General features: G+C 39.9%; 3 protein-coding genes across 4 annotated transcripts; 1 reads left to right on the top strand and 2 right to left on the bottom strand.

The window, feature by feature from the left end:
• Window positions 1–1,940: 1,940 nt before the first annotated feature.
• LOC117307292 (uncharacterized protein C12orf45 homolog) lies at window positions 1,941–5,823 on the bottom strand. The gene is made up of 4 exons (XM_033792008.1): window positions 5,700–5,823; window positions 4,078–4,128; window positions 3,427–3,563; window positions 1,941–3,021 (listed from the first exon to the last, which is right to left on the bottom strand). Exons 1-4 carry the CDS (start codon window positions 5,806–5,808, stop codon window positions 2,677–2,679), a joined length of 642 nt encoding a protein of 213 aa, XP_033647899.1. The 5' UTR covers window positions 5,809–5,823; the 3' UTR covers window positions 1,941–2,676.
• Window positions 5,824–5,979: 156 nt separating this feature from the next.
• On the top strand, window positions 5,980–8,961 carry LOC117307293 (protein kish-B-like). The gene is made up of 3 exons (XM_033792009.1): window positions 5,980–6,068; window positions 7,035–7,166; window positions 7,820–8,961. Exons 1-3 carry the CDS (start codon window positions 6,059–6,061, stop codon window positions 7,900–7,902), a joined length of 225 nt encoding a protein of 74 aa, XP_033647900.1. The 5' UTR covers window positions 5,980–6,058; the 3' UTR covers window positions 7,903–8,961.
• A 2,051-nt stretch (window positions 8,962–11,012) lies between these two features.
• Window positions 11,013–23,422, bottom strand: LOC117307299 (zinc finger protein 277-like). Of its 2 annotated transcripts, none has more exons than XM_033792017.1 (9): window positions 23,412–23,422; window positions 21,621–21,858; window positions 19,659–19,762; window positions 17,962–18,195; window positions 17,407–17,452; window positions 16,622–16,834; window positions 13,413–13,549; window positions 12,139–12,313; window positions 11,013–11,563 (listed from the first exon to the last, which is right to left on the bottom strand). In XM_033792017.1, the coding sequence occupies exons 2-9, from the start codon at window positions 21,836–21,838 to the stop codon at window positions 11,392–11,394; spliced, it is 1,299 nt and encodes a 432-aa protein (XP_033647908.1). In that variant the 5' UTR covers window positions 21,839–21,858; window positions 23,412–23,422; the 3' UTR covers window positions 11,013–11,391. The 2 variants fall into 2 exon arrangements, with proteins under 2 accessions (XP_033647908.1, XP_033647909.1); XM_033792018.1 differs by lacking the exon at window positions 23,412–23,422 and adding an exon at window positions 20,075–20,183 and having other exon boundaries at window positions 21,621–21,696.
• Window positions 23,423–23,460: the final 38 nt, after the last annotated feature.

The raw sequence follows: 23,460 nt of genomic DNA on the forward strand, positions 1-23,460 counted from the left end.
ATCTTGCAATGACGTTAATGCAACCACACTCACGTAATTTGGAAAAAGGAAGGCCACGGAAAATGCCCATGGGGCCCAATGGTGAAAGGAACACTGAAGATTCACAGCGGAAATTGGCAGCTTATTTACATTGCCAATGTTGTTTTATGTATAATGATATCGTTTTGGAGGTTCCGATATGGTGTCGACGAGGAGCGGGAAGGACGTATGAAGGGGGGGGGGGGGGGGAGAGTGGGGGTGGGAGGGGGGAGAGTGGGGGGGAGGGGGGAGAGTGGGGGAGGGGTGGGGGAGAGTGGGGAGGGGGGGGGAGAGTGGGGGGGGGGTAAATGGCATATCCCTTTCAAGTCTTGAGCTTGTTCGAAACGTTTTGTTGTAGAAAAGCCACACGGGTGTTTTGGGTGTACCAAGTCTGTGACCTTGAGGTTTTCTACCCGCTAGCAAAATAGCCAGAACTGTAGTGTTGCTTGAACCTGGAAGCATGGAGATAGAAGTCCCATGCCTGAAGAAGGGTGCCTGAACTAGCGCAATAGGTCAACCTCCACGCCAGCCTTGAGTCAAGGCGTGCGTTAGCACCCTCAGATGTCACGCACGACCCCTAAGGAATACAACCGGCCAAAGGTTCAAATAACGGACCTGCCGTTATCCTCCAAACAACTAAAATTAATTTACACAAAACCGAGGCATAATCTGCCAGTATATTGCAAATCAGTATTCAGTAACAATGCGAGTAGGCCCCCTAGACCGTGTGCGAGTCTCGCGCGTAAATTCAAACAATTTTTTGGGGAACACTTTGTTCCTCAAAACAAATTCGCGCAATGCAATGGGTACCGATCATGCTCTCACATTATTCGGTACCTTCTGCAGACCCGGACAACACAAACAGGGACAAATATTACTCCATAGGGAAGTTCAAAAGGCCTGGGTGACCCGATAGGAATTTGTGTTCAAAGTCTATGGGAAAATCTTATGTACAGGGGCAATGGGAAGAACAAAAGATGGCTCCACAGGGATGGCATATTCACGAGTAGGCGCGAGACTCGCTCAGTCTATACTGAAAGCAAAATTACATGAAATTGCTCTCCTTTTCACATTTTAAATTGGAAAGAAGTTTGCTTTGTTCAAAACAGGAACATGAGTGTAAACAATCCACACATAGTTTCTTTCAGTTTCGTGCCTGAATGTTTTCTGTTTTTTTTAAAATTACATTTCTATTAAAATACATTTCTACAAATGGGTTGGGTAGGCCAAAGTAACAACACATTACATTCTAAGGACCACGTTGCCTTGGTTCGGACGAGTTGGTCTTTAAAATGCATATGATTGGAAAGCTGTTTTAAACGTAGAATACAATAATCCACACAAATTTGCCCCGAAATTGCGTGGCTTTCCTTTTACTGTGCGAACTAACATGGTCGGCCAATTTATATGGGAGTTCAAAATTTGACTCCCATAATGGTCGACCGTGTTAGTCGACAAGGTAAAAGGAAAACCGTGCAATTTCGAGGCATGTTTATGTAAAACATTGTATTCTACTTTTACAACATCTTTCTAACCATATGCATTTTATAACAAATACTTACAAACGCTTTTCAAAGACCGACTCGACCGATCCAAGGCAATTTGTTCCTTTAAAGACAGTGGACACTATTAGTAATTGTCAAAGATTAGTCTCCACAGTTGGTGTATCTCAACATATGCATAAAATAACAAACCTGTGAAAATTTGAGCTCAATCGGTCGTCGAAGTTGTGAGGTAATAATGAAAGAAAAAATACCCTAAAACACCCTTGTCACACGAAGTTGTGTGCTTTCTGATGCTTGATTTCGAGACCTCAAATTCTAAACTTGAGGTCTCGAAATCAAATTCGTGGAAAATTACTCCTTTCTCGAAAACTACGTCACTTCAGAGGGAGCTGTTTCTCACAATGTTTTATACTATCAACCTCTCCCCATTACTCGTAATCAAGAAAAGTTTTACGATGATAATTATTTTGAGTTATTATCAAGATGAAAAACATGATTATTTACTTTGGGTCTGAAAGCTTACTGATTATGAAATCATAACACAATGATTTTTTTCTGTGAAACATTTCCCACTAAAATTCGGAGAAACTTTATCTGAAAACAACAGCTGGTTTTGGTTGATAAAGCCAACGTTAAGGACAATGTGTTCGTGTTGACATGTTGAGAACAGAGAATTGAGCACGATTCTGTTTCTTCACTATTGACCAAAACAACAGATTAAACAGTTCTCCAATACAATTTGTTTAAGTAAATGTATACAAAGTAAATATTTGTTGTACAATAACTTAAATGAAAACCTCAGCAGTTGTCAAATTGGACCTAGCTAGATACTTTGAATGTTGTCATTTCCAACAGCTCAAATCACAAACCTTGTATCACAAAAACATATTTCTGATACCTCTGGTGGACAAAGTAATGTGATTAACTGCTGATCTACCCCATCACACATTCAAGGTAACTCTACTACAACACAGACCACTTCGCTTATGAAAGTATTTTGAGGCACTTTTGGTAGACTCAGCCCTAGCCCAATTACATAAAGCTGTTTCGTGGCCCATTTATGTTTTTGTTTACTTGTTTGTTTTTGTTAATTTGTTTATTTGTTTGTTTGTTGGGATGTTTGTTTGTTTACAAAACTACAAATAGAACATTGTCATCTTCTGTCTTCACTCCGATCTGCTGGTGTATTCATTGCAGTACGTTGCTGACCATTTGACTTCATTGTTTGTTTATCATCAGATAGCGGCATCACCATCATCTTTCCTCCACACCTTTCTTGTGTCACATCTGACCCCAGGTCATGCCCTTCGACCTCGTCATCCACAGACAGGTCCTGGATCATAGTTCTTTTGGGTGTTCCTGTTTGGTTTGGGAGTCGTATGTTGGCAGCAGTGACTTCTCCAAATGCCACATTGTCTTCATCTTCATCTGACGTGTCATCTAGGAGACTACCATCATCTTCTGAGGAGCTGTCATCTTGAGCAAAAACTGATAAATTCTAAACCAAAGAAACAATGACTAGGCATTATTTTAACTGTCTATTATTTGTTATGAGTTTTCAAAGTAAGTTTTTAGGTCATCGACTTTAAGAGTATTTGTCAATCTATATGACCCTAACTAAAACTTTCACACAGTTAAAAACTAACATGCAGACTGAAATGTTTTTATACTCAATACAATTTAAAGATATTTTTCAATTCAAAGAAATTTAGACATTATTACCATAGAGAAAGGACCAGGTACTTTTAATAAGGTGAAAAACGCGATACGACTGGACTTGTCCGAGTCCCACTGGTCTTGTCCCGAGTCCCGAGTGTACTGACAAGAGGCTAAAATAACTGGCCTCTGGCTGCAGTCCAGTGATAAATTTTAGCCCTGTGTCAAGTTCAAGAGAATATCTCACCATTTCAATGATTTCCTGCTCACAATCTTGTATGTTCTCAATGTCCAAGTCCTCTGCTGGGGTTGTGCGAAGACGTTCCTCAAGTTTAGAGTTTGCCTCTTGCATCATGGGCAAAAAGGATTTGACCTGACTTAGGACTACAACAAAATCATGCAAGGATTTTCTGTTAGTTACTTTTTGAATGAAAATAATTGTCTCGAATATAAGTTTACGTTCAGGTCTTCAAAGCACACAGGTACAACATTGGTAATTATAAAAGACCAGTATCTGCACTTTATATGTGACCCAATATTTACATGAAATAATACAATTATGAAAGTTTAAGCTCAATTGGTCATCGAATCACAAGAAATAGCAAAAAACAAACCTTATACCGGTACCTGTGTTTTCACCATTTGGAAAATCTTTTCGAAACTTATTTTTGAAATGAGTACAATTTTTTTGGATTCTCCAATTTTTCACAATGGCTTATCTATCTATCTATCTAAATGGTGTAGTACGTTCCTCTTGTAGTAGAGTATAGTCGTATGACGATCCTGTTAAAAAAATCATGTTGCAATCAATAACTTCAAGTGGAGCAGGGCGTTGTTATGTAGGGCGTTGTTATGTGGCAACACATGAATGAGATAAAACAATTATTTAGTGATTTACCAGAGGATGGAGGCATTCTGTAGGGCTTCTTCTTTGTAATCAACAGTGGATCTATTGAGAAAAACAAAATAATTTAAAAATATTAAGTTAACAAAAACAAGCTCAAGAAAAGGCGACATGCCTAGTTGTGAAGCGATAATCGTAACCCTCCATACAGTTGTTGGGAGGATGGAGGGTTACGTAGCGGAAAGATGGAATGATTATTGCAATTTAGTGAGATGCCAAGCTTTCATTCAACATGTGATATTGATCATGCCAAACTACTAGAAACAAAGGCTCCCCCGTGAGGAGCCATAGTTCCTAGAAGTAATGCCAATCCACTACTTCTGCTTTAACTTTAATGGGATAGGCACTTTCACTTTCACTTTATTTATTAAACTATAATGCAATATTACTTGCAGGATACTCCTACCTAGTGTAGAACTATATTAAAGGTTCGTTCCTCTATCCACTCCAAGGAACACGACTCAACAGCGGAATGAACCTCATATACATGTACATAGTCTTAAAGGATGTTCAGACAACTCGTCTGTCGGACAACTCGTCTGTCAGACAACTCGTCTGTCGGACAACTCGACTGTTCGGACAATATTCGTCTGTTGAGAAAACTCAACAGTTCAGATGCCTCCACTCTGACACATTTCGATGGATGGCCAAGACAAGTCAACGGTTGAATAATGGCCGATTTCTGTTACTGACATTACATAAGTTTCCTGTATAACTCTGTAGTCGGTCAGACACGTCTTTGATGATTTGGCAGGTTAACAACAAAAACTGGCTTGACCTGGAGCTGGACAGTTTTAATGACTAAATGTTGTGAAGATTTACTTTTATTTATTTAATTTTATTGCCACAACACTACAAAAAGGAAAGTGAGGATGATAAAAATAAACAAATACAAATTTATAAACTGCCAATCGATTGGAATCACACATTTATTATTTTCAAAAAATTGCTGGCATACGGAAATCTGTCCCCGAACATTGTGTGAATAGGCCCGGCCTTGTTCGCCCGGATATTTGTGCAGCTCCCGCCGTGTATCCCCTAGTGATGGCTCATCCAGACTCTTGCACCCCACCGGGCCCCCGACCTGTCCCCCGACCTGTCCCCCTTTGCGGACGTCCGTGCGTGCCAACCCAACTCAGTACAGTACGATGGTCCCCAGCCCTGTGCTGAGCCCCTAATTTATGCTCTGCTGCACGCAAGTGTCACGCGAACACCACGGCCATCCGTTGACTTGTCTTGGCCATCCGTTGACTTGTCTTGGCCATCCGTTGACTTGTCCGACAGTTGTTTGAACCGTTGAGTTGTCTCAATCGTCGAGCTGTCAGAAAGGTCAAGCTGCTGTCCGACAGACGAGTTTTCTTACATAATACATCCATTCTCGGACTCATTCATGAATAACTTGAGGGATCCGTAAGGAGTTTGTGCAGTACTCAACAGACAAAGATCAGATGCAGATGAATGAGGCGGGGACAAAGTTAATAGAAAAAAAACAAGAAGGATGAAATAATTCTCCATTATATAAAACCATAGATAAAACTAAAAGATCAATCAAGTAAGTTATCCATAATTAATGACAGTAATTTGACAATGATTAAAATAGTACTAAAAAATCAAACCATTTTTAGCCTTGCCGACATCCAGGAGATCTGTTGAAAAGCTTTGGTCTAATTTGGGCTCATTTTGCTTCTTGGATGCGTCAAACTTTTTTTGACCTTGCGGCTCCATCGCAATCACATTATTTTATCACGTTATTGGTTGAACGACGAAAAACAAGCAGCTGATCACACACACGTGGTGAACGGGTGTTTTTACAAACTCTGAATATTGAGGGCGCTCTTCATTTTGATTGATAAATAAATGTATCACACTCTGGCCACGTAGATATTTCAAGTAAAATCTCAGTCTTCTTCTTGAATCCATGAGACATTTTCTACATCCATGATTGTATAGTGTGTCAAGATCCTGAGTAGCAAACATGACAAACGGTAAGTAACAAACAGAACCCTCAGATAGTAATTCTGGTACAACAAGTTTAAATTCTTCCTCAATTGATTGAAGGAACAACAATCCCGCAAGTAATTAATTTCTTCAGTTTTGACAAAAATTGTTAAATTAAATAATATTAAATAATAGGCCCTTTAATCCTTTATTTAAAAAATTATTAATTTGTAAAATAATTTTAGGGCCTGTATGTAATTCTACCTTCATGGTAAAATGAAGTAGGCGTACTAAAATACTACACTGTTCCTTATTTGCTAGTTAGTTGCGATAACGTAACCCTCCTCCCGACGGCCGGAGGAGCCTGCTCTCCTTGCCTGCTTCGCCTTCTGAAGTTCTTAGGGTTGAGCATTTATTCAATTTAATTGAAGAGAAAAAATTACTAGAGTGGGATTTGAACCGCCCCCTCTTTTGTTTTGTTATTGCAGCAGGTAAGTGGTGGTGCCATGCGGAAAGTTATCCTTTCATTCTTGGGTTACGATGTATTGATTGTATTGTTAGAATGATTGATAGCACCACCTGTGTGGCCAACTCTTTGAATTCAGAGAGTTGGCCACACAAACGAGGCTACTACAGAGTACAATCCTGGCCAAAATGCTTGGGCCATCCATTCGAAACATTACAATAATAGTCAATTTTATGTCAACTTCCCTAGACTAGGGCCTAGTGACAGAAAACATTTTCTCCATCCCTGTCCCCCCTCCTCAGTGTTGATGGGAGCTCCGAGTGTCCATGTTGGTGCTCCAATCAGAGTGCAAAGTCTGCAAGGTTCCAGGTATTTTATTACTAATAATTTGGGGTGGCACTAAATACCGGAAAACACCAGAAAACAACCAGAAAATGTCTGGTATTTTTTGGTATTTAGTGCCACCGACAATTTGCACTCGAGTCAGTTTCCTTGAGAATACTGGTTGGTATTTATTAATTAATATTAAATTTGATTTGTCACACAGCATATTCCTTTGACGGTCTGATCATCTTTGGACTTCTAGTCATCTGTACTTGCGCCTACATGAGACAAGTCCCTCGTCTCAAACAGTTTTTCCTCTCAGAGAAAAAGGGTTTCCTAGGAGTGTTTTACAAAGGTAAACTTATTACCTTTTTTTTTACGGCAAACAAAAATAGCTCATCAAAACACACCCAAACTGTTCAATCCATCTCTTTGGTAAACATGGTCCTGTTTGTTGTGTAATGCACATGGGGAACCCAGCCTACTTATCGAAAAGAAAAGGGGTTCACGCCAGTGTTCCTGGTTTGCTTGGCTGCATATTGCACCACAGCACCTTAATTAAATAACTTAAAATAAATACAGACTCAAGTTACTAAAAAAGATGACGGACCAGTGAAATGACAATCTTACTGTATATAATTATAGATTTTTTATTGTAAATAATTATAGAATTTTAATATATGGCCAGGGATATTGGAATTGAAGGCCTTCGGGCTACAGTTTTTAGGTTTGTTAAAAACATTTTAATTCCAGGCATATATGTCCCTGGCTTTTGTTTTGTTCTGTATATGTTTGTACTTTGTATGTGTTTTAGGCTGAATAAATAATAATAAAATAATAATAACTAGTCCTGCTAGCTAGTAAAAATATAAAAAAATTAGGCCAAATCCTGTAATTGTTTCGTTACATTATATATCCTCATTCACATGATAGCTTCTCTGCAAATGAAGAAAGAAAAAGTACAATTGATGTGATTGTTATTATTGTTGATTTCTCTATTGTTTTCAGCTTCCATCATTGGTACGAGGTTACATCTTGTTGTAGCCACAGCTTGCGTTGTGATGGGTTTCTACATACTCTTCATCAAGTGACCCCAGAGTCATCCCTCAAAACACTATTTCCTAAAAGTAGCAAGATGCTCAAATAATCGGCTACCTTCCAGTTGAGAGATGATGGAAGCGGAGTTCAAGAATATACCTCTCAGAGACTTCTTCTCTCTCTTTGGTCGGTGCTAAGTGGGGACCAAAAAGAGTCAGACTCAAATGGATCATGAGGAGTGCCTTGATAGCGTTGAAGAAACTGTCAATAAGTTGTAGGCTCAATCATCCGGCTGTTCTTTTGTGAACACTGAAGGTTCTACAGGCTTGAGATAATACTGCCATTTGGACTTACAACCATGCCAAGGCATGTTGCCATCGTCTTGGTATTGATGCTCTTTTCAAAGTTTCCATAAACTGTAAGATTTTTCAGTGGAAGTGACCTTTACAAAATGAAATTGGCCTTGACCTTTAAAATTCAAGGCCTGTTGTAAATAGTTTTGTGTTATTATGGGTTTCAATAGTTGCTGAAAATGCAAAACAGGGCACCCCCGGTTAAAAAAACTAAACCCATTAAAAACTCAAAACCAGTTTTTACTAAGGGCGTCAACATTCTTAACTGCAGATACCCTCTAAATGGTGACACCAAAACACTGGCTTTTTTGTGAAGGTTGAAATGTTTCAATTATACAGGTGCATTCTGCAGGTATCATAATGTTCTTTGTCAGATCCCTCATACAAGCAGAAGCATACATGTATGCGTGTTGTAATTTTGTAAAAAGCATGTTGTAATAAGAACAGAAACATAATATATTCAATTAGTTTTTGCATAACCTTAGAAAAAAACCTTTGAGCTTGGTTGCCTCTGATCAAATGTCAACTTCTCTTAAAATGAAAGGTTGTAAAAATATAAAATAGAAATGCATGTTGAATTAAAGGGAAGGTACACGTTTGGTAATGACTCAAAACAAATATATTATTTTTAAAAACTGATTTGGTAACAAGCATTAGAGATCTGTTGATGATATAGAACACCAAGGGAAACGACTCCCTCTGAAGTAACGTAGTTTTTGAGAAAGAGGTAATTTCTCACTAAAATAATAAAAGACTTCTAGCTAGAAATCTTTTATTCCTATATGAAAGCACACAAATTCGACCAACAAGGCTGTTTTTTCTTTCATAATTTCCTTTCACAATTTAGCCCAAATTTTCTTGTTACTTTATGCTTATGACGGGATGCACCAAGTGAGAACACTGGTCTTTGACAATTACCAAACGTAAACCTTCCATTTAAGTGAAATTCTCTAGTTCTTTAAGTGAATTTTCGGTCAAAAAACATCAACACTTTTTGGTCAAAAAGTAAAATAAATGCAAAAATTTTAAATTACCAATGATTTCTTTCAACACAACACCCCTCCAGCTATGAAATGGTAAGACCCTCAGGTAAACAACTCTTTATAAGGAGATTGCTGTGCACGTTGCGCGTATAGTGTGATGTGGCACAACTGTTCCAGTCGTTGCTCTTGACCAATAGGAATGAGGAAACTGTCCCGCTCACAACCAGTCATAAACACTTGTCATTATCAAAGGTTTGAACACCCCCACGTGACGCGCTCTTCACCAATAGGAATAGCGAAACTGTCTGAGGTATTTATGAATGGAATCAAATGTTCAAGTTGAGTTAAAAAACTCTTACAATATTTGTTGCTACAGCCTTTAGTGACTTGTAAATCTGTACATAGATTCAACTTAAAATGAAATAAATAAATAAATAGTAATACATATTGTATAGTGTGAACTTGATTTATTACGTATATCTATTTCAGCTATATACAGACACATCTTGGGTTTTCTTGAAGTTAAATAGTAATCAAGAAATAGAAAATACATTTGCACTATTATTATTGTTTTTATTTTATAATTTTGGAAATAATAACATGTGAACAAAAGTGACTAGAATTGAAGACACCTGGGCCCAATATCATAGAGCTGCTAAGCACACAAATTTGCTTAGCATGAAATTTCTCCCTTGATAAAAGCAGGAATGCCAGCCAAATTCCCACATGATTTTCAGGACAAGCAAACAACAGCTGAATATATATAAGAAGCAACATGCAACAAATGGAAATTTGATTGGTAATCCTGATTTTTATCAAGGAAGAAATTTCATGCTACGCAAATTTGTGTGCGTAGCAGCTCTATGAAATTGGGCACTGTGTGGAAAGGAGGATAAGAAATTTCAGTTTGGGAGGGGGGGGGGGGAGTCTTGAATGCAAAGAAAGCCACCAATCCGGTAGAGACTAGTCTTGGTTCCAAGAACATTGTGTTTGCGCGTACACACACAACCAGAAATGAAAAACATAGAGGGTTGTCAGAGTAGTTATTTTCACCACCGACATCTGGATCCGGGGAATAAAACTACAATGTTCACTCTCTGATTATTCATTACAAATATACACTGTTTGGTGTACTTAGATCTAAACAATGGTTGAATGTTCGTGCAAACACCATTGTCTTAAGCCCTGTTCGCATTGGACTTAATTTGTGTAAACTAACCGAGCCAATGGGTAACTTGCCTATTTTAAGTCCAATACGAACAGCCCAGGAAGTTTCCAACCCAGGTAACTTACCGGACCCGAATGGGTAGTTTAACCGAGCCAAAGGTGCCCAGGAAGATTGACCAGATCAGTTTAACCGAGCCAGAAAGCCCAATGCGGACGCGACGACTCGGTTAAATCTCCCATCCGTCCGTGACCCGAAGAAGCTGACATGTTTTGTCATGGAAGAATAAGATTTTCGTAATTATCGAACTATTCAATGTTACGCAGGGGGCCAGCACGGTTAGTTTACCCACGGTCTCGGAAAGTCTACCCGGAGTCAAATAAAACCAAGTGCGGACGGTGGGAAAGTTAACCTGTCGGAATGTTACCCAGCATCGTGGTTAAGTTACCCAAAATAATAATCCAGTGCAAACACGGCTTTAGAACAAAGACTTGGTAGGAACTAAAAACATGTAATGCTCCGGGCCGGGATTGGAACCAGTGTGTACACAGGTGAAAGGCAGGGAAAGCAACCACTTTCAAACAATCCAAATGCCTACTAATGACACAATGATGTTTTAGCAAAAATCCATGTTTTCCTTGAACAGGATTTCTTCAACTTGCTTAACTAAGTTTAGGTCTAAAAAAAAAAATCTGGGGGGAAAAAAAAGAAGAAAATTTGAGAATGGCTGACCTACTGTACTAACTGTATAAGACCATGTGACCTTATTTATAAAAAGTAGCATCTCCTGACAGGCAAAATAAGATACATTTGTATAATAATGCCCACATAAAATATATTATCGTCAGCTGAACACATTTTGAGATGTGCTCATTTCTTCACAACAAATGTAGATAAAAACTGTCTTGCAATCCCTAGAAAATGTTTTTATCTCTTAAGATGCTGTCAGCAGGAACAGGAGCATCTTCTGCAATGATGGGCATCTTAACTATTTGTCCAGTATTATCACTACTGCCACTGTGGCCCGGTTCTCCTCTCTTTTCAACTGTCTTGCAATCCTTTAAGAACGTTTTGATCTCTTAAGATGCTTTCTGCAGGAACAGGAGCATCTTCAGCAATGATGGGCGTCTTCTCTAACTGTCCTGCATCTTCATTCTCATCATCTTCAAGTTCACACAGGAGGCTGTCATTCTCATATGTTGGAAAGAAATATCTGAAGGGAAATAAAAAATAGCATTTCCTTTTTAAAAATACAATAAAAAAGGTATATATAACCCTTTTAAGACAGAGTAATTACTCCAGAAGTTGGTTTTAACCTACTTGGTAAAGAGAAATGGATAGCTGTTGATATTATACAACTCTGTTAGAAACGACCCCCATTGAAGTTATATAGGCTTAGAGAAAATGGTAATTTGTTCACCCACAAAGTTACATGTAAATGTGAGAAAAGATTCAGGCATGAAGCCTTTTTTCAGGCATCTGAAAGTGCACAATGATATGTAACAAGGGTGTTTTGCCTTTCATGATTTAAACATACAAAATTGACAACCAGTTGAGCCAAAATTTTCACAGATTTTTTATTCAATGTTTATGTTTGGATAGAACATTATGCATAAGAAAACTTAAGAGAAAGACGTTATGTTTCATACACAAATTAATTACACAGGCATATTTTTAATATTGTTAGCGTCTTTAATAATGAAACTGATTTCATTTTTGCAGAAATTGGCTAAGAAAACCCCCCAATATAAAACCCTCGGTATCCACAAAGATCAACCAAATACTCACTGAGGCTGGTCCCAGTCATCCCTGGACGGTAGCTGTGTCATGTGACCCAGTGATGTCATGTGATCAAGCAGAGCCACTCTGCTTTGGAACGATTCCTTGCAGGAGATACAAGCTCGCTGATGGACGCAGCGTCGGATGTAGTTGATCAACTTCACTTGCAGATAGAAGTTCAGACCTTATCGAGACAGATGATGAAGAAGGGAATGTTTGAAGAAGGGAATTTTGTTGTTGACATGACACAAGATACCACCAGAAGTCTAGTTCACCGGAGTTTGCTCAAGGACACATGTGTCATGCATGGGACCGAACAAACATTCCGACAACACACACAAACTTTAGTCCTGTGAAATAGAATACTTAGCCGTGACAAACCACCCCCCAAAAATGAGTAAATATGTGTGTGTGTGCTTCAACAGTTCTACATGCATGTTATTGGGGCCCACAGTGTTCAAATGGTCTCTGTACTATCTATGTGTTCAGGTAGCTCCAGGAATTCGTTGTAAAAAAAAACCAATTTATGACGAGTCTGGCCGAGCGGTTAAGTTCACAAGACCCAACCTCTGGTGTTGTTAGCAGCAGAGGTTGAGTTTGAATCCCTGTCATGACACTTTTGCCCTTCAACAAGGCACTCAACCATAACAGACCCTTCCCATGAAATATGTCAATTGCACATAGTGCATGTGCACTTATATTTTAGTTGGCAAAATGAGGGAATTTTGCGCTGTTTTGAACATGGCTAATGGATGCGTGACGCAGACACGATTGCGCGTCTGCTTAGTGCACAATCATATGGCGTTTGCCAACCAATAGGGTATGTACAGTACGCATGCGTGAATGTTGTAGCATATTTCATGGGAAGGGTCCATTGCTATGTAAAAAGTTGGGAAGGTCCATTCTGCTCTCCCAGCATTCTACCAACATCCTCATGGACTGTGAATTCTTATGACCTGGTATCCTGCTCCTTTCTGCTGAGCAGAAAATTAATAAGCAATATTTCCTGCTGAAGCAGCCCTGTGTAATTGGGCCCTGGTGGTTAGTTTATTTAAGTTCCATCGCTACGTATTATATTGTACACTACTCCCATTCTAATGACATGCTAAAAGAATACCTTAAAATATAGACCAGTGAAAAAACCTGATCAACTTGTCTGTCAGGCTTTACTAGTTAGTAAAATGACCAACTGAAAACTAGTCAGTAAAAAGGTTAGAGGCAAACTCTGCAGAGTGCCTACTTTTTCAGCAAAACACCTTAGAAAGGCTTTATAAAAATCGTACCCTGTTTCATTTGCTCCAGATTAAATTTGTGCTGACTCAACATGTGTGTTTCCAGGGTCTTGATATTAGTGGCACTGACCGAGCAGAAAAGACACACAGCACCTATCCCAGAATCCTCCTGCCAGTCCTCCCAGTTGCTATGGAAACATCGGATTGAATCATATATTCAATATTGTGTCATGTCTTATGTTCATCTGTCTGTCTGTCTGGTTGTCTTGTTTTCTTGTTTGTCTGGCTTTTTTTTTTACAAGCTCGTGCTTACCAAAACGGCCCATACTCTATTTATTACATTTATGTGTACGGTTACTTAATGATATTGTTTGCTTTACTCCGCAACTTATGTACTTGTCGTTATTCTTTTATGGAAGTATGGAAATAAAAAGTAACTTGAATTGAATTGAATTGAATATTTTACAAAGTGATAACTTTAATTTAAAAAAAGTGATTCTCAGTGCAACTTTATTGCCTCAGAATTCTCTGAGCCAAATACTGTTATTATTACTCAAGAATGTGGGTCACCAACTTGTTAGTAAAATAGTTAGGAGAGGTTTGCTGTAGCACTTTGTGTAAATCTCTTTTGAGTAGTGTTGGTGCTAAAAAGAACTGTAATTAACAACTCAATGTTTCTCCTAAAGACAATCAGGGCATACTGGTATACATGTTGAGTTGTCAAAGCATTGGTTCTTTTCAGAACAAACACTCCCCATAAAGTGATATTCACATGGTGCTACAGCTAGCTTCACCTGGTTATACTCCCACCATGCAAAGTGTCAAACTTACTTAAGAAAATATATGAGGAAAATGAATTAAAGGTCTCAAAAGGTCTAAATAAAAAAAAAACTTTGCTCCGATACCGAGACTAGACTGATACAGAGTCGTCCAAACAAAGACCTGGACTCAGTCGAGATATCAACAAATTAGTTCTCTTTTTATTTGTAAAAGTTCAAAGATTCAAACTCAAATTTTGGGTGTTCAGGCTGGCACAGTGTTATCTTTCCTTGCCTTTCAACTCTTGAACCCCACTTTGAATCACTGCGGCAGGGGACTATGTGGATTGGGTTTTCAGTCCCTACCTGACTGCGTGGGTTTCACTGCGGCGGGGGACTATGTGGATTGGGTTTTCAGTCCCTACCTGACTGCGTGGGTTTCACTGCGGCGGGGGACTATGTGGATTGGGTTTTCAGTCCCTACCTGACTGCGTGGGTTTCTCTGCGGCGAGGCACTATGTGGATTGGGTTTTCAGTCCCTACCTGACTGCGTGGGTTTCACTGCGGCGGGGGACTATGTGGATTGGGTTTTCAGTCCCTACCTGACTGCGTGGGTTTCACTGCGGCAGGGGACTATGTGGATTGGGTTTTCAGTCCCTACCTGACTGCGTGGGTTTCTCTGCGGCGAGGCACTATGTGGATTGGGTTTTCAGTCCCTACCTGACTGCGTGGGTTTCACTGCGGCGGGGGACTATGTGGATTGGGTTTTCAGTCCCTACCTGACTGCGCGGGTTTCACTACGGCGAAGGACTATGTGGATTGGGTTTTCAGTCCCTACCTGACTGCGTGGGTTTCACTGCGGCGAGGCACTATGTGGATTGGGTTTTCAGTCCCTACCTGACAGCGTGGGTTTCACTGCGGCGAGGCACTATGTGGATTGGGTTTTCAGTCCCTACCTGACTGCGTGGGTTTCACTGCGGCGGGGGACTATGTGGATTGGGTTTTCAGTCCCTACCTGACTGCGTGGGTTTCACTGCGGCGAAGGACTATGTGGATTGGGTTTTCAGTCCCTACCTGACTGCGTGGGTTTCACTGCGGCGGGGGACTATGTGGATTGGGTTTTCAGTCCCTACCTGACTGCGTGGGTTTCACTGCGGCGAGGGACTATGTGGATTGGGTATTCAGTCCCTACCTGACTGCGTGGGTTTCACTGCGGCGGGGGACTATGTGGATTGGGTTTTCAGTCCCTACCTGACTGCGTGGGTTTCACTGCGGCGGGGGACTATGTGGATTGGGTTTTCAGTCCCTACCTGACTGCGTGGGTTTCACTGCGGCGAGGGACTATGTGGATTGGGTTTTCAGTCCCTACCTGACTGCGTGGGTTTCACTGCGGCGAAGGAGTATGTGGATTGGGTTTTCAATCCCTACCTGACTGCGTGGGTTTCACTACGGCGAGGGACTATGTGGATTGGGTTTTCAGTCCCTACCTGACTGCGTGGGTTTCACTGCGGCGAGGCACTATGTGGATTGGGTTTTCAGTCCCTACCTGACTGCGTGGGTTTCACTGCGGCGAGGCACTATGTGGATTGGGTTTTCAGTCCCTACCTGACTGCGTGGGTTTCACTGCGGCGAGGCACTATGTGGATTGGGTTTTCAGTCCCTACCTGACTGCGTGGGTTTCACTGCGGCGAGGCACTATGTGGATTGGGTTTTCAGTCCCTACCTGACTGCGTGGGTTTCACTGCGGCGAGGGACTATGTGGATTGGGTTTTCAGTCCCTACCTGACTGCGTGGGTTTCACTGCGGCGGGGGACTATGTGGATTGGGTTTTCAGTCCCTACCTGACTGCGTGGGTTTCACTGCGGCGAGGGACTATGTGGATTGGGTTTTCAGTCCCTACCTGACTGCGTGGGTTTCACTGCGGCGGGGGACTATGTGGATTGGGTTTTCAGTCCCTACCTGACTGCATGGGTTTCACTGCGGCGAGGGACTATGTGGATTGGGTTTTCAGTCCCTACCTGACTGCGTGGGTTTCACTGCGGCGGGGGACTATGTGGATTGGGTTTTCAGTCACTACCTGACTGCGTGGGTTTCACTACGGCGAGGGACTATGTGGATTGGGTTTTCAGTCCCTACCTGACTGCGTGGGTTTCACTGCGGCGAGGCACTATGTGGATTGGGTTTTCAGTCCCTACCTGACTGCGTGGGTTTCACTGCGGCGAGGCACTATGTGGATTGGGTTTTCAGTCCCTACCTGACTGCGTGGGTTTCACTGCGGCGGGGGACTATGTGGATTGGGTTTTCAGTCCCTACCTGACTGCGTTGGTTTTCCCTGGAATAATTCTATGGGGTTTTCCTCCCACATCTAAAATCATAACTTTCTTCTTTGTCTTTTCTCCATTGGGTTCTTAGGTACAGTGATTAAGTTCCCTTTTTTGAGAGTTCTTGGCTTTACAGCGAGAGTAAAAAAAAAGACAACATTCTACTCCTTGTAGTACTCACTCCTCCTTTTCCAGATCGGCCAGATTACCGCCCTCGCCCTCCTCCTCCGACTTAACCGCCTCCCAGTTCTTGCCTAGCTCCAGGTAGTTGATGACGTAGAACTTGTCATAGATCGGATTCTTGGGGTTGAGTCTCTTGTGCATCTTCTTTCTCATGTGTTCCTTCAAGATTAGTCTGTCCTTGAAGGTTTTATCACAGTAGAGGCACTTGAAACTGAGAATGGGTTGAGGGTGGAGAGTTTGGGAAGAACCAAGAGGTATAATCAAACAGAGACACCAGTAATGGTCCAGCTGGGCTCGATTTCACAAAGCACTAAGATTCATCTTGTAAACACATTGTCCTTAACTTTGGCTGTAACAACCAAATCAGCTGTTGCATTAACTCAAATATGACTTCATCATTTCTGAGGGAAATGTTTCAAATTGTTGTTTTATTCTACAACTAATAATAATGATTTTCGGGGTTGAACATAGAATTGATTAGAGTGGGGTTCGAACCAACGACCTCCGACCTCTACCAACTGAGCTATCTAGCCCTATATTGGCAGTCTTCATATTTTGTCAATATCTTTGTTCGAGGGGCCCAGTCAGTTTCCCTTGTGGTTTATATTGATAACTAGTAATAATGAGTGACTACAGTAAGGTTTCAGACTACAATTAAACAGTGCTGTTTTTTATCCCTACAAATCCTGTATAATACCTTTAAATCTCAATTACGAGTTTTAGACAATCAAAATGGCACACCATCAATCAAAAATTGTGTTAAAACGCATAAATCAAACTGACCTGTCTAACTTTCCTTCCAGGATATCCAGAAATTCATTAGCAAATACTGTTTTATAATAGAAGGAAAAGAGAAAAAGAAAATTAAGTCTCTCCAATAATCCATAAACTCACACGCTAATCTCATGAACTAAATTTTCAAATCCCTCAAACAAACAAGGACAGCTACAGACAATCTCTCTTCCCATGCACTATCCCCCAATGGAACAAATTACCACCTGAAGCAAAAATGGAACGTATATCTTCTTCAAGAAGTAAAATATGAGGAGACAGATAATTTTCCATTGCAGCACCACATCTCCAGAATCAGCTACCCCTTCACACTAAAACCTCAAATAATTTTCACTCATTCAAAAAGTCTCTCAGAACAAACTTCATGTAAAAAGCATTTAGTTCCTTTTAACTGAATTTTCTTGTAGTGCCTTCCCCTTTTTGTTTTTCTCTTCCTTTGTTATCGTGGCTTGAGCGCCTTTGGTGGATTTGTGCACTTTATAAGACTTTTGTTATTATTTTAAAACAATTATGACCTCAGTAGAATTCCATGCCTGTACTACTGACCTATGTTATTTGGTTGTCCGACACTAAAGTGGTGATCGAATGCCATATGGTTGAAGAGCTCTGCCCTGTTGCCTTCAAAGTGTTCCCGGCAGAAGAGGCACCCCCGGGAGAAAGTGGAGTCGTCCCGCTCTCCCTGCTGGGTGCCGAGAATCGTACGCAGCCTCTCCCCTTGAAGGTCTTCTCGTAACTTCTTATCCTCAGGGATGATGTCCGATAATAAATAATACTGGATGCCTGATGGGGATTGTCAAAGGAATGAGTAAGAAGAAGGTAACCATTATGAGTAAAAAAAAAAAATACTTACGTATAAGCCCTCCAACTTTTTCAAAGTTATCAATATTTTCACAAGGAAGGTAGTTTTAGCACTTAGAGGCAGTGGACACTATTGGGTATTACTCAAAATAATTATTAGCAAAAACCTTACTTGGTATCAAGTAATTGGGAGCTGTTGATGAGAATGAAGTAATTTTCCACAAATTTGATTTCGAGACCTCATAGTTAGAATTTGAGGTCTCGAAATCAAGCACCTGAAAGCACACATTTTTTTGTGTGACAAGGGTGTTTATTCTTTCATTATTATCTCTCAACTTCGACGTAGAATTGAGTTCAAATTTTCACAGTTTTGTTATCTTGTGCAAATGTTGATATACACCAAGTGAGAAGACGGGTCTTTGACAATTACCAGTAGTGTGCAGAGTCTTTAACTGATGGCATAAAAACTGCATCGGCTTCCGTAGAAACAACTACTCCATTAGATGCAATGAAGTAGTTGAACTCGTATTGCTACCAAAGCTTACGCAGCTTGGTATGTAAAGTTAGTCTTTAAGTGCTACCACTGCCTTCATTGTTTTATCTATCAAACTAACAGCATGTACGACTTAAAAGACACTGGACACCTATGGTAAATGTCAAAGACTAGTCTATACAGTCGGTGTATCTCAACAAATGCATAAAATAACAAACCTGTGAAAATTTGATCTCAAGTGGTCGTCAAAGTGGCGAGATATTAATTAAAGAAAAAAACTCCCTTGTCACACCATGGTCACACAAAGATGTGTGCATTCAGATGCTTGATTTTGAGACGTCAAATTCTAAACCTGAGGTCTCGAAATTACATTCGTGTAAAACTACTTCTTTCTCGAAAACTACGTCACTTCAGAGGGAGCTGTTTCTGACAATGTTTTATACTACCAACCTCTCCCCATTACTCGTAATCAAGAAAGGTTTTATGATTATAATTATTTTGAATAATTACCAATAGTGTCCACTGCCTTTAAAAAGTGTGTGAAATGATGATATTTAAATAATGTGCATCAATTTTGAAACAAATATTAGAAACTACAACCTTTGAGGAGGGGCTCCTCTAAAGCAGAACTCCCTGTACGATCTAAAAAATAATGAAAACTTTGGGCAGTCCCTTTCGAATGGGCACCATGGCCAGGGGCAATGGAGGCCATGTCAATGACATCCGCGGCCTGGAATTACCAGGCCTGCGATTCCAAGACTGCCCTTTTTACTAAATCTTAGAGAAAATAGGAGTATGTGAATATCCATATTGTACCACTTGAATGGGTTATGTATCATGGTGAGACAAAAGGAAGGTTGAATGTGTACTGTGTAGATGCATTCACCAAATGGTATCATGTTGCATGAAGAAATATGAAAAACTTCTCATACCTGACAAAGTCATAACTTACTTGTTCCATCTTGAGGACTGGTGGTCTGAGATGCTGACTTAACCAGTGTGCAAACATCAGTAAAGGAGGCCTTGCTGAACCTCAACCGCCAGTACTCTACATAACTGTGCAAAAAAGTAAACAAATTTTAAATTTTGAGGATTTCACTCGTGTTGATCACAAGAATGGTAATCTGTTTGCAGAAACGACAATGTATAAAACTCTTTTGGGAGAAGTGATGGGTGAGGTGTGGAGACCACATCAGGGCCCAAATTCATGGCTCTGCCTACCACCAAATAAAATTGGGCCCTGGAGTGGTCTGCACACCTCACCCATCACTTCTCCCAAAACAGTTTTTGCATGTTATTGATGGGCTCGCAAACAGATTACCATTGTTATGATCCAGGATTCGCTTATGTTCACGATTCACAACTTACGTGCAAACACTGTTTTTCTGAGCAATCCTTGTAAGCGTAGAATGCATTGCAACGTTGAGTACGCACGCACAGAAGCCAAAACTCCCTGCTCACCCGTGGAATACCCTTGCTGTAAGCATGAAAAGAAATCCCTGCTTCCGTAAGCGGTGATTCTTTGCTTTCGGTAAGCAGAGCCATGAAATTGGGCCCAGTTCTTCACAGAACCAACACTTTCACAGAACAACAAGGTGAAGCACGTACATTGGTTCTTCTCAGAACCAACAATTCTCCAAAAGAAACTGTAAGGTGACCACACCGGTTCCTCTCAGAACCAGCACTAACCCTCCCCCCCCCAACAGAACCAGTGTGAAGACCACAGTGTATCTTCTAACCAACAACAATTCTCCCCGACCCAATAGAGTTTTATACAGATTGTACCCGCAAGCTTACTTCTGCAGATTTTCTCAGTAACCATTCTCTGTAAAAATAAAGCTTTTTAATAAATATATGTTTCCTAGACACATAGTTAAATGTAAAGACTTCTCTCACAACATTTTTCACTGAAATGAAGAAACAATTTATCAAGGCATTCATTTTTTAAAGGCATTGGACACTATTGGTAATTACTCAAAATAATTGTTGGCATAAAACCTTACTTGGTAACGAGTAATGGGGAGCTGTTGATGGTAAAAAACACTGTGAGAAATGGCTCCCTCTGAAGTAATAGTTTTCGAGAAAGAAGTAATTTTCCAAGAATTTGATTTAGAGACCTCAGATTTAGAATTTGAGGTCTCGATATCAAGCATCTGAAGGCATACAACTTTGTGTGACAAGGTTTTTTTCTTCATTATTATCTCACAACTTCGACGACCGATTGAGCTCAAATTTGTACAGGTTTGTTATTTTATGCATAATGTTGAGATACACAAAGTGATAGGACTGGTCTTTGACAGTTACCAATAGTGTCCTGTGTCCAGTTTCTTTAATATAATATGTCATCTTCTCTTCACAACCTCCCAAAATAAAACAAAATACAAGACAAAGAGGGTGGATATTTGCTGTTGGTCTATTTGCTGTGGGTCTTTTAATTGTTATAAGCAAACAAAACTGCCTTGCTTATGTTTTATTCTGGACAAATTTTTGGTTCTTAGCTGTGATTAAAACCTGTGTCTACAGAGGTGAAAGTCAGTGAAAGCAACCATGATAATAATCTGGTACCCTCTGATGTATTGGCGATTATTGAGAGAGACATTGTTTTAAAAATTAAATTTTCTAACAGGCTGATACTGCTTAACAAATCCGTGGAGAAAAGTAGGGGGAATAACAGAAAACGTACAGCTTTATAAGGAATCAGACATGCACCGTACCCAAAGTTCAGAATTTTGAGAAAAACAATCAAAAACTTTAAACACAAAAAGAAGAGCAAACTGTGCTTATATAACAATAGATATAACTTTGTTTACCCGAAAGCAATTTCACAGAAAGATTTTTCAAAGGAAAACTATCACGAGACCTGAATTTATTTGAAACTTCTGAAGGGAAGCTATTTTTAACTACATGTAATTACCTTTTCAGATCACAAATGAGGTTGATATCCGCGATAACTAAATTATGAGCAACTTGCAGATGCTTAAAGAAATCCGTCTTGTTCTTGTCAAGATCAAATGCTACGGAGCAGAGTACACAGGTCACCCCCTCAGCATCTTCCTCTAGTGTGGAGGGCTCTGCGTTGCCATCTTCTGGGAAGCTGAGGGGCCCTAGCATATGACTTGCTGCATGAGTCATGTCTCCGACTGACCTAGTGGCTGAAAATTGAGAGGAAAAATAACTTAATACATTTTTTCAATTCATTCATTCAAAATTAAATTTATTCCCACACTTCAGGAAAACAGAGTACAAACAATATTTTTTTAAGGAATAACCAATAAACAAAGCTATTTAATGAGGGTGAGAAAAAAATAAATAGAGTATGGAGGCATCATCTGGAAGCCGAGGCTTATGCCTGGGGACAGACAATAAACAGGGACAAGAACGAACAGACTGACAAATAGAACAAAGACAGACATGATGAAGACAACAATGATGAGAACACTAATTGTACAATAATAATAATACCAATAATAACAATGATCTCAGGATTGGGTTATTCATGGTCTTAGTAGGGTTAATCATACATGTATTGCATCACCATTAAAGCTCCTCAGCGTTTGAACACTCTGTAATCTTGGTGCAGTTTGTTTTTCTTAGTATATATAGGCATTAGTTAGTCAATCAAATCATCCACAAGGCCGTTTGCTGGCTGACCATAATACAACGCTCACTTTGTAATGAGAACAAGAGAAGCCAACATTATGATAAACGTATTACATAATTGAATTCTTCTTCAGTTCCACACTGTAGTGTCAGCCTAACAATAAAGGACTACACTCCTGCTTCTCATAGTCATGCTCCACGTTTGAATGCCAGATGACGGCATATTTTTTTGACACCCCTTATTCCTTCAAAAAGTCTATAGCCTAAGGCCCTAGGGTAATAATAATGTTATAAATTCAATTAAAAAGTAAAAAAATAAAATAAGAATATTCTTGTTTTGTTATTAAAAATTTGCGGAAAGTTTCCTTATGGCCCCACCACTTTTTCATTAGATATGAAATAATAATAATAGTATCTAATTATAATTTACCTCAATAATTAGTTGTGATTACGTAACCCTCCTGCCACTGGCGTAACCCTCTGGCTATGCCGTCGGCAGGAGGGTAACGTTATCGCAACTACTCATAAGGTTTATCCCGAATACGAAAATGTCAAGAGACGGCGCTGTTGAACCCACACAAAGGTATAGGCGTTGCGTGCGCAAGTCGTAGAAACTGCATAGAAACCGCCCCATATTCCTTCCCACAATGCATTGCGTTTCTGAATCGCGATAAACCTTATTGAGATGTTCCTTTTTTTGAGGTAAAAATGAGTGAAAAAGTGGTGGCGCCATACACGGAAAGTTATCCAAATAATATAAAATGTTTACTTTGTATCATCATTGAACTTGAAGTGGATAGCCTTTTTTTTCTTCTTTTTTTTTTACCCCGCCCCCTCATTGAGCAAAGGGTGTGGTGCGTTTTATTATTGTATGGCAACGAACGGCAAACGCATGAATTGAATGGTGAATTGAATTGATTGATTGTGAAAACAAAAGTTCTGTATCTTTAATGGCAATCACTCAGATCGTGTGACTTAAGGTTACAAAAAGTTACGGTTACAATAACAAAATTCTAATTCTACTTCCTGAAAAATATATAATGCGCCACATAACCCTACTGCGATGAAAATGTGAAATAATTTGGACTTTAAATCTCGAATTTACCACTCACAGGAGGCCGCCATCTTAGTCTTTTCACAATGTTAAAATATTT

The sequence above is a fragment of the Asterias rubens genome, chromosome 2 (genome assembly GCF_902459465.1).
Source record: "Asterias rubens chromosome 2, eAstRub1.3, whole genome shotgun sequence".
NCBI classification, from domain to species: Eukaryota; Metazoa; Echinodermata; class Asteroidea; order Forcipulatida; family Asteriidae; genus Asterias; species Asterias rubens.